Below are 12,009 nucleotides of genomic sequence, written 5' to 3' on the forward strand. Positions count from 1 at the left end.
TAAAATTATGAAAAACTGGAGAAACATGCAGAACTTTTAGTGAGTTATTTAACTTATATCAAAGTGGCCACTGGACCGAGTACATACGTACTCGAAAAATCTGTTTGAAATAAGTATTTACAGATGGCAGTAGCTAAAACTGTAGCACATTTTAACAACTTTAGTTTTTGCTGTTACAAAGGCGTTCCATGAAAAGCTCTCTGTGTGCAGAGCATGAAACTAATATAATGTTATGAACATATGCAATTGATAAACTATGCAAAAGTTCCACATTGCTGTAGAAATAATTAATATTGAAGTCAAAGTTTCATCTGCATGTTCCAGAATTGCTTTTAACTGTACTTTTTGTCCTGACATTTTAATTAATATCGGAAAGTTTTCCATTTGCTTTATACCTGAAAATATTTTGCAAATATGAAATACAGTTGCAATTCTGGAGTATCAGCTTGTTTCCTGTTTCCAAGCAGCCCTTTGAGACCATCAAAGTGAATCCATGTTCCATATAAAGTGTAGATTTTCCGTAAAAGCTATATTCCCGGAATGTTTTTAATTAGCAAAATGTTATATTGCATAAGTTTAATTTTCAACATGTAAAACAGTGATTCTGCTGTTGTCACTTGTAAGTAGCGACACCGTGCCATAAAATTTCGCTTTGAGTCGCCTGATCCAGATAGGTAGGTTGTACTTGTTTCTCCAGTATATTTCTAATGTTGAACCTACCGAAAGTACGCCACTGAACGTTCAACCGACAAGAATTATGAAACATACAAAATCCCGTTTCATACATCTGTTGATCTTGTGAATTTTATTATTGTCTTTGTAATGGCGTGTCAAAAGTTCAGTGCTGTACTTTCTCAGGAACTGTAAGTATGTCGAGGTCTAAAAAACCACAACGAGTTCACGATGAATGTAAAAAAAAATATGCGTACTTTTTTATAGAATATTTTTTACATATTTTATGTTTAATATTCATGATAAACTCGTCAATGATTTTCTTAAACAATCTCGGCCAATCATGAGTAGGCGGCAAAATACAATAATAGTGACTCAGAGAAGTAGGCCTAGAAATTCTTTAAAATAACTAAAATTCATTCGCTGATATTATGTACGCTGCACGGGTCCAACTCATGATTGGCAGAAATAAAAAGGAATAGGCATCGCAATGATTGCACTAAATAATATAAAAATAAAATAAATGCGATGGATGAACACAATGGTAGCGATTCTGAAGCCATCAATAATTTTAATGGCAATCCCAAACTTATTTTTTGCTCAAAATTCTATGATTTTCTGCGTAAATTTCAATATCCATGTTTTGACACTGTTAAAACAAAATTAATGTGCTTACAGAATCGCTACCAATATCAATGACTATAAATACATTTATAAACACTCAGGGCCTTACCACAAAAACTTAAAGACAGTATTTAACAGGTATTTAGCGCTGTCAAACGCCTACAAAATCTGTCAAATTTTGATTTAAACACTTGTTAACGGTGTTTAAAGTTTTTTGTGGTGGCACAGTCAAAGTTTTGGAAGTGTGTAATGTTATGTGATTAATAATTTTCTATTCCATTTCATTCAGACTTCGAATACAAGCTGTGTGTTCCCAGTGCACTGCACCCGCGCCCGGCGGCGGATGCGAAGTGCTTATTTCCTTTTTCGCGGGTTGTAGCAAATACGCGGAACAAATTCATTAGCTTTTAGCCAAAGTGAATGTTTGCTTACATCGCCGTCCACTTCAATTTGGGATTACTTGACTACCTGAATATTGCACTTCATCGAAAACCAAATGCTTGTTATGTCGATGGATTGAAAAATTGGAAATGCTTTGAAACTAATGATTAGTAGATTCTGGATCTTCATCAGTTATTCTGAGACATAGTAACTTGTATGTTAGCTATAACTTTGTGTTACAGTAAAATCACACATAAAACCGTGCTGTTACAAGAGTACGGGGATTGCATAGTATTCGTATTTAGGTATACGTATACCCCGCCTAAACAACCACCCAATCATCTACTACTGACTAATTTAAGATTGTTACGCTTGCGCATACGACAATAATATGTAAGAAAGTATATTTATGTATTCATTCAAATCATTCAAACATTCATTAAATCACACTACACTTCTCTCAATCTTAACACAACTTTACAATTATATACATTTCTTTAGTTTTCACATGTAGTTACGTCCATATCATAGGCGCTAGCATTGGTATTAGTAATACTGCCATATACTAGAGACGTCAAAAAATAAAGACAAGTGATGTTAGATTTATTTATTCAGAAAACAATCGCAATTAAGGAAAAACATATAGGAGTAAGCGGAACTCACCTAACTTTTAGCCCCACTAGGCATCATGCCAACAGTGGTATCATAGAATCCGATAACCGGCCATTTGTTCCTCACAGACAGTCTCATCCGGCGTCAGATGATCGCTACAAAACGTAAAATGCTCATTATTCACACAGCGCGTCACACAATCATTACATTTCGCTTGTCGCTAGCACCTTATAGTCAAAACTTATACTTATCTTTGCTTCTTTACTTGCTAAACACACACGCGCGATTATTTAAGCCTAGTCTTATACGTATGTAAGGACCGTAACTACATGTGTAAATACACGCACACAACGCACCAATCACACTTTCTTTCCACACAAATCTCTTCCATACTCATCCTTCTTCTCTTAATTAATAACGAAAAATAAAAAAAACACAATTCGCATGAGCTGCAACACATGTGTTAAATATATAATAAGTGTAAGTGTTGATGTGTATATGATGTGGGTAGTCACCTGCACGCTGTAGAAGGGCCCGACGATGTGCACGGTGGTGTCGGCGTCGTGCGGCGGCGAGCCGGGCGGCTGCGGCTGCTCGGGCAGCTTGATGAGCGAGCCGGTGACGCGCTGCAGCTCGCGCACGTTCTGGCCGCCCTTGCCGATGATGCGGCCCACCTGCGACGACGGCACCACGATCTCCACCGTGAGCCGCACGTCGTCCGAGCCCGACATGAAGCCCTCCTCGCGCATCTTCTCGAAGATGAGGTACTGCGCCTTCCACTGCGCCTCGGGGCTGCCCACGATGGTGACCTTGCGCTCGAGCTGCGCGCCGGGGCCCTCGGCGCCGGCGGGCGCGGGCGGCGGCGACGGCTTGTCCTGCTCCAGCGGCGCGATCTTCACGGACGCGTTGCTAAACCGGATGATGTTGCGGATGTGCGAGCCCTTGGTGCCGATGATGGCGCCCACGGCGTTGTTGGGGATGTAGAGGTAGGTGGTCTCCTGCGAGTCGCCGGCGCCCTGCTGCGCGCCCTGGCCCGGCAGCGGCGCGTACATCGGCGGCGGGAAGGGCGGCGGCGCGCCGCAGAACCCGCGACCTGTAGACATCATCGCCATCGGGTGCAGCCCCGGGAACATTATGCTCTGAGGCGCCAGCACCTGCAACATCACGGAAAGAATGTTATCACTTGCATTTACACAAACTTTAATTATAAAAATTGAGACACAATTTTTAAGTTTAGTTAATTTACCTGCAAATCATTTTCGTAGCTCTGGCGGAGCTTGGCGGAGATCATAGACTCTGCCTTGGCCATGTTCTCGATGGAGCCCTTCACGGTGATGATGCGCTCCAGGTTGAAGCTGCTGATGTCGTTGATGGACGAGACCGTGATCTTGGTGTCGGTCTCCTGCATGATTCTCTTGATGGTGTTGCCGCTCTTGCCGATGATGCGGCCGATCAGGTTGTTGTGAGCGAGGATCTTCAGGCAGATTTCACTGGAAGACGATTCATCACTAAGTTAGTCAAATTTTATAACGTGTCTCATAAAAAGATGAACATGTCGCACGCAACTAGATGTGAATGATGCTCACCCCTTGTTGGTGTTGGTGGCCTCCTGCTGCATGACCTCGAGGATGCGCTTGCACGCGTTGGTGCAGTTCTCGGGGTTGCCGTAGATGGTGATGGCCTTCTCGAGCGAGCCCACGTTGTCCTTGCGGTGCACGTCGACGCGCGCGCGGCTTTGCTGCGTGATGAGGCGGATGGTGGAGCCCTGGCGGCCGATGATGGCGCCCACCATGTCCGACTGCACCAGCAGGCGCAGCGGGAAGTCCGTGGGGCGCGCGCCCGCCGCCCCGCCGCCGCGGCCGCCGCCGGGCCGCCCGCGCCGCCCGCCGCGCGCCGTCTGCTCCACCGCCTCCACCTTCAGCCGGCTGCCCTCCAGCTCGCATCCGTTCAGTCCGTTCACAGCCCTGCAACAACACAGCGCTCGTCAGCACCGAGCGACACTGCCACGAGGCAACCACGCAACTATAACATGCCACACTGAGGAAACAGCCCAGTATGTAAAGCCCATACAATTAAATGTCCATTCCGATGAAAGAAGAGCACACACAAACACTACGAGAAAATAGTTTAGCGAGACAGTGAAAATTAAACCTTGAAATAACCAGTGAGATTAGTATGAGCACAGAGAAACTTAGCAAGAAGTATAGGTAAGATAGGTGAAGACAGGAGGAAAGAAGCTTGTTCTGCTTGCGGGTGTGGTGGCGCTGGTACTCACAGCTGCGCCTGCTCGGGGCTCTCGAACGTGATGTGCACGGCCTGCGCGTTGGGGTCGCGCGAGGTCACCTTGTCGCAGTGCTGCACGTTGCCGTACGCAGACAGCAGCGGCTCGATGTTGTCAAACCGAACATGCAGCGGGAGCCCACTGATGAGAATCTTTGACGACCGGCTGCGACAAGCGATATTACCATTGTACAACAACCAACAACAACACCAGCTTACACACTATTAATTATCGATCATTACTCTTATTTTAAATAACGCCCTCTCCTGCTCTGTAGGTAATTATAACAACGACAGTCAGACAGATGAGTCAAAAATAGTTCAGTAAGTAAATTAAATCAGTATACATAGATCGTCGTCAGTGGGGAGCCTGGGGTATGATTCACGTTTTCTTAGAAACTATGGTTACTTGTCCACCGCCTTCCTGTTAGGGAATGTAACGCTATATAGATCGCATTTCGATCGACATTAATTGACTGCATATACTATCTACTACCTGTTACATTGATATTGATATATTAGTTTCGAGTTCATAATGAATGGAGCTCTATTTGGTCGTGTCACCTGGTCGTGAGAGTCGTCTAACGTCTAGTAGTAGCGGCACCGGCACCGTGCGTACATCGCGCAAGATGGCGGAGGGCGATGACGTCATCACGCACGCCGCTGACCCCGCCCGCGCCCGCCATTCACAAACTTCATTCCGATGCACTCCCCAACACATCTGACTGCAACACCCCTCCCCCCTTTCCCCTACGCATTCCACCTTCCGCATCATCATCATCAATTTTACACATAATGATTATAGGTACCTACTTACAGTTACCATACCAGTAGAAATACTTCAACAAATACGATTGTTATTGGTTTATTATACATAATCACGTGTTATCAGTAATTCAGTAGTGTTTCTTTTATATATAGGTAGTTACAGTTTCTGGATACTTTATCGTTATCGTACTACACTGGCTATTAAGTAAGTTGTAATAATAATAAATACATGAATTAAATACTCCTTCACTATCTGAATGGAGCAAGAAAGTAGTACAAATAACTGCAGTAATAGTGGTAATAGTAAGGTGATGCAGTTATATGTTCATTAATAAGCAAGTAATGATAAGGAAGTAAGTTATTATGTTCATTAATAAGTGAGTATTGATAAGTAAGTACTCGTGTTTTTATTTTTTTATATCACTTGAGGTCAAGCTACTGATAGATTGATAGTATTACGCGAGTGCGAGTTCCAATTTCATCGGTAATAATATTCCAAGTTTCGTGACGGGAGGAAACTACTCCCAACCCCATCCAACTTTCGTATTCCCCCTTCCCTCCCCGCCCGCCCATCGTCCACTATTGTATAGATCTACCCCTAATATTATTCACCATAGAGCACCAACTACGAACTAGTTCCAACTGTCCAATAGAAGCAGCAAACAAGCGTCACATACCTACTAGTCTAGTGCTTTCATTGGGCACTACGTTCGGAGTTCCGACAAGCTCGCACATACTAGTTTGGGCTATAATATGAGTATAATTGGCATTGGCACATACTACTGAATGACAGCCCAGATTATTTATGCTTCCATATTTGTTTGTATGAATCATGCAGTCCTCTGTAATTTCATTGTAATTAAATATTTATAAAATATGTTTTATAGGTAACTATAGTGGAATCATATTTATAGAATAGAAACATACGGAGATAAAAAAATAACAAAGCCTTTATGCACAATAGTAATTTTATAGCTATAGTGGGAGGCGACCACGACCACCTGTTACTGACGTGAATTGCTTACATGTTACATTTGTAGAAAGATTTAGCTTGGGCCCCGCGGCGCCCAATGGGGCTACGGATGCCTTCATTAATATAGATAGGTCCACCGATATTAAGATTATAATAAAACGAGAGGCTCTTTGCCTCAATTCAGCCCATCTCAACCAATATAACATTACATATTGCAAAAAAATATACATATATTTATCCAAGCATTTAGGTCGGTATACAATAGATATATCATAATAAATATTTGAATTATTTATACATAACTTAAGTAAAAGTACCTACCATTAATCACGTGATTCTGTTGTATGTAACTAGCGACGTGCGGTAAAATTTTGATAAAGTTGACGTGTTTCAAGTATCAATAGTGTCTTTGTTAAGTCGTCGCCATGCCATTTAGATGATTTGTCGAGCTGGTTCAGCTCACATGACAACAACTGAGTCATTTACCCTCTCAGACATAACAAAGTGCAGGTTACTCGTTAAAATTACCCCAATGGGAATGGACTAACGCGTCCGTTTTGACGCTTTCCCCGAGTCGGGTGAAAAATCAATTACCTAGCCGTGCCCGCCCCATCATGCCTGCCTGACGGAAATTATACTGAAAGGAAGTACTTAAATATTATACCGTCTACTTTTACTTATATTTTATAATTTTATGCCGTCGAACCTCGATATGAGAAATCTGGGCTACCTAGATAAAAAATATATTTGAGAATGAGTTCGTGACAAAATTTAGTTAGCAAACTAATCTATGTACAGTGCGTACCTATATCTTTTTATAACTTAGTTTTAATTACAAATTAGTTAAAATAATATTATTATAAAGATTTGAATCTTGTACCGGTCGGTGACACGCAAAAAGCTGATTCAGGGTGTCGATTTTCAGCAAACCCCTTTGAATTTAGTTATCACATTTGCAACACCTGTATGCACAAGGTTGCTATTGCTTTGCATGCTATGGCCAGACGAATAGTAAACAAATCCGACTAATCCTGCTAGAGGCGTTTCTTTTATGTTGTATTTATTTTATTTGTGCATGAAGCGGAGCGCACGAAACAAAGGCAAGTAAGAGGATTTGCTCCATCCACTTACAGGCACCGTTGATTATTCAAAAATACTTGTTCGTTTTACAAAAACAGACAAAAATATGGATTGAAAACCAGTTATCTAATGCAAGCTACAATCAATAACAATTTGGTAAGTAATAAAAGCAATTTTATATTACCGCTATGAGACAACATTTATGCGACCCATACCCAAGTAGGTAGGTGCAAATCAGAGAACTGCAACATCAGATTACATTATTCATCATGGATATGTAACAGCGGATAACGGATACGTCCAACTAGACGCTTCAATGCGAATAATACATGTCGCGATTGACAATTTTAAGCGAGCGAGCATGAAAATAGCAGTCTGTAAATAATGTATAGGAATTTATGTTATCAGATATGATGTCTGGCTAATACATATTCCGAGTGGGTGTCTATGTGGCGCGACAACTATTGGCAGTCATGAATGCGAATTATGAATGAGGAAGTTCAATTTGAAACGATTGACGTCAACTTACATCAAATATGGATTCGGACTAACCCTTCGCATCAGACTCCACCTCAACCGAACTATCACAATTCATAAATTTAATATCGTACTTAATGGGAAATACATAACCACAAAATTTACAATGTTAGATCAAAGGTCACTGCGATTAAACTCTCGTATCTATGGACATCCAGCCAGTCTATCTTACGAGTATTTTGAACCGTAAATTACTCACAACAATCGATAAAACGTGTCCGGATTACAACAGAAAAAACAGGTAAGTACTTTAATTTGTAAACTGAAAAACCTGACTTACTGAAAAATTTTCTGACAAATGTTTCAAATGGTAGTCATGCTATGCTTTGTATGCGATAAAGTTTATCAAAAACTATCAAAATCATTATTTGGGGTGTGTAGCTTAAACCAGCTCTAGTAATTTTTTACTGAAACGCTAAGAAGAAGAGGACTAGAAGTGATATTCTAACAATAAAATATTCAACTCTACGTGATTTTCCCAATTTTCGTGAACTCTAAAAAATAGAATAAAGATAGATAAATCAGTATCACTGCAAGATGCCAATACTAAAGAAGTATTTTGCAACCTATCCATAAACTTTACGCGAAATCAACTAGATGGTCCGAAAGCTAAAAATTGCCTATTTGACAACATGAAATTGTACTCAGATACCCGAGAGGAAGAATTAAAAAGGGGGTTCTGATACCTGATCACATTTTGTGGATGGACGTGACGTTTTCGTAATTACACCGAGGGATTCTCCCCTCCGGGTGAGATTGGCTAACTAAATTGTATTATGCATTTTATGCCATTAATACCTAGCGGATGTTCGAAAAGTATAAAAACGGCGAAGCTATGTTTATGAAAGAAGAAGAAACAGATCAATTAAATTCATAGAGATAATTATTTAAGTATATGTACTCAAACACCTCTTTGGTTTTACGATTACGAGGTCGCGTCAATGGCTCAGCAGCCGATACTCCATCGTTGCAATAATGATAAGTGCATGGACACCGCATTCGTACAGCAGGGGCAAACCCCATGGTTTGTTTTAGACTTTTTAGTCCGTAACTTAGGGAGCCGGCAAAAAGGCGAAAAACCTATGCCAGCCGCCACTCTTTTTATTTTTGGTACTACCACTTTGCCGTGTAACAAAGTTAGCGCGGAGAGCTAGCACGTCCAACACAGCCTAAAATGCTATTAAAACACTTATACAGGCTGAGAGGGTGTCAACTCCGTGTTGGTAAAAATTCGCGCACAGGTAGCGTTTTGCAATCGGAGAAGGTAAACCGTATTTTCCCCTTTTCACGATATTGCTATTTAGAAAGGATAATAAGTATAGCATCAATGCATCATCTTTTACAACAATATCCATCAATTTATTGCTAGACACGGATAGGTCTCTGGGGAGGCTTTCCATTGGATGCGATTTGAAGCTTATCGTATTAAGCCTTTATAAGGCACCTTTTGTAAGTCAGCCATCTAGCTGGGGCAGACTACATACACTATACACTTACATCATTATGATCATTGATCAGTCAACTCATTGATCTATATTGTATTGCGATCATAGAACCCTAGTCGTCAGCCCGGAGAAATCACGATTAGAACACGTTTATGAAGTTGCAATTTACACTGGATATAACATGTCCATTTCCACATCATCTTATTTAATCGGTGAGCATTACAGTAAGTATAACATTAGTTTCCTGTAAAACTGTGTTTCAGGCCCTGTTTCACAATGTCTAGTTAGTGGCTACCTGTGAGATAAAATACATTCTGTCACTGTCAAAAAAATAATAACAGCATATCTTTTATCTTACAGGTAGCCACTAACCAGACAGTGTGATACAGGGCCAGAAAGTTCAGCTTCGTAACTGGGTGGTAGATCTTGGTGCGCAGTATATCTGCGAGACGAAGGGATGATCTAAGTTGGGTCGGTAAATATGATGGAGACGAGACGCTGACATTCCATCCAACAAGGGAAATATACCGTCATCGTCAGCAGCTCGCACACATCTATCGACCCACCGGGAACTACCAAACATCGGGTTTAACTGTCGTGATCATGACTTCTCAGATTCAAGCTCATTATTTGCTATGGTATAGTTCGGGAGTAGGCATACCGCCCAGTCCCTTTGGGAAGTTGTCCTTGTGTATTGAAAAGCTCAAGAGCAAAAGTTAGTTGAGCTCTTAAAGAAGCGGGGGACCTAGGGGGACCACTGTAAAACAAAGTTACGGACCGCTTCTGCGCCAATGACTAGTCTATCTTATTGCATTAGATGTGCCGATTGCAAGGCAACACTGGGTGGTTTGTTTTTTTCTGTAAATATCGAGTTAACCTCCATTGCCCAACTCTGAACTTGGGTTGGTCTGGGATGTTGTCTTCCTGCAACTTGCTCATTTTGAGCCAGTGGTCTGATCAAGATATCTACTTAGTATCATGCCACCTTCATGCTACTAACTGCCGGTTTCTATAACCTATCTATCTGTTGTTTTGCTTACTAAAGTTAAAATTTCTATTTTTCGATAGACTTTTGCGATTCAATAACCTACTATCTGTCAAGTTGACTTATCCCCGGTGGCTATCTATCTTTGGGAGGGTCAACTGCTTATCCGTGGTAGCATTTTGTATGGAAATGACGTAAGTTGCGTTTCTATAACATTGTGACCGCTTACTAGAGATAGTTGAAATTACCAGCTGTCAAAGTTTTGTTGATCTCCCAATATTTACGGATAATCGAAGGATAAAGGGATAAAATGCAAAAATAATGGAGGATTTCAGTGATGATGATGTCCAGCGGAGAGCAGTGGTAGCTCAGTCGGGTAAGCGCCCGCTACTATGCAAGAGATGCGGATTCGAATCCCGGCGCTGACATGTAGTTCTTTAAACTTAAGTACAATGTATACCATCGCTCTTACGGTGAAGGAAAACATCGTGAGGAAACCTGCATATGTAGATTAAGCACATCTAGATATGTGATATGTGACCAGCAGTGGACCACCGTGGTGGGAAATGGTCCAAGCTTAGGAAGGCAGTTTAGACCTTGGGGATATGCACAAAGGTTCCACTCGAGAGAGCCAGGTGCAGGTACTTACACCCCCACAGAGAATAGAACAGAATAGAATAGATGATGTCCAGCGGTAGACGCTTGTTGGCTGATGATGAAACAATGTTTTAAGTTTATAGATGTTTATGCCTAATTAATTGGACACATTGCACGATGGACTGATGGTCGGTGGAGCAGAAGGGTCGTCGAATGGGGACCACGTACCGGCAAGCGCAGCGTTGGGCGGCCCCCCGCGAGATGGAAGAACGATATAGTCAAGTCCGCGGGGAAGCACTGGATGCGGGCCGCCTTCGATCGGACAAGGTGGAAATCATTGGGGGTGGCCTATTTTCAGCAGTGGACGTCCTATGGCTGAGATGATGATGATGATGATGATAATGATTTAAGTTCCAAATATAGTTAATGAAGATATTGTTTAGATATGTGATTACGATATCAAACTATGCCATAAATAACCGGGAGGGCAAAAATAAAACGTTTGGGAGGGCTGAAATAGAATAGCTGGTAACAGCTGTTATCTACAGTTAATAATCCTAGATAGGCATAGTGAAATTTTGTTATAGAAACGGCAGTTACAGATAGATAAAACTTTACTTTTTATCCCAGATAGCTATCTATCTATAACTGAGGGTAGGATATCGAAACCGGCCGTAAGTGGATATCTTGATCAGACCACTGACAAACAGTTCAATTGTATAATGCACATAATCATTAAGGTGCGTCCAGATAACGAATAGGAAGAGTATCTGGATAACACATTCATACAGAACGTTGGCATAAAATTCTACAGAATGTGTAGCGCGCTCGTGGAGTCGTCGAGCGTTATCAATATTTGCGTCGCCGGCGCGGCCGACCGGTTCTGTTCTGCCAATGATTCAGCGAAGCCGGCCGGGCGGCGGTGGCGGCGGCGGCGGCGGCCTACACACGCCGCCATTTTACTTCATGCACCACGTGCTTTGTGCAAACCATTAATAACAATACTCGTAAATGCCACTTCTAGTCGCAATGTAATCAATGTCTACATCAGTATC

At 41.8% G+C, this 12,009-nt stretch overlaps 1 protein-coding gene across 6 annotated transcripts in view; it reads right to left on the minus strand.

The window, feature by feature from the left end:
- The window catches only part of LOC105381596 (insulin-like growth factor 2 mRNA-binding protein 1), a 57,603-nt gene that overhangs the window by 5,425 nt on the left and 40,169 nt on the right, over positions 1 to 12,009 (minus strand). For 3 of the 6 annotated variants that reach the window (XM_048632919.1, XM_048632917.1, XM_048632920.1), the window contains exons 2-5: positions 4,565 to 4,735; positions 3,876 to 4,253; positions 3,536 to 3,797; positions 2,805 to 3,443 (exon numbers count right to left, since the gene is read on the minus strand). In XM_048632919.1, the coding sequence (XP_048488876.1) occupies positions 2,805 to 3,443; positions 3,536 to 3,797; positions 3,876 to 4,253; positions 4,565 to 4,735 (1,450 nt within the window). The remainder of the gene's footprint in view (positions 1 to 2,804; positions 3,444 to 3,535; positions 3,798 to 3,875; positions 4,254 to 4,564; positions 4,736 to 12,009) is intronic. The other 3 variants (XM_048632918.1, XM_048632916.1, XM_048632915.1) reach the window with 3 other exon arrangements.

The sequence above is a fragment of the Plutella xylostella genome, chromosome Z, assembly GCF_932276165.1.
Source record: "Plutella xylostella chromosome Z, ilPluXylo3.1, whole genome shotgun sequence".
NCBI classification, from domain to species: Eukaryota; Metazoa; Arthropoda; class Insecta; order Lepidoptera; family Plutellidae; genus Plutella; species Plutella xylostella.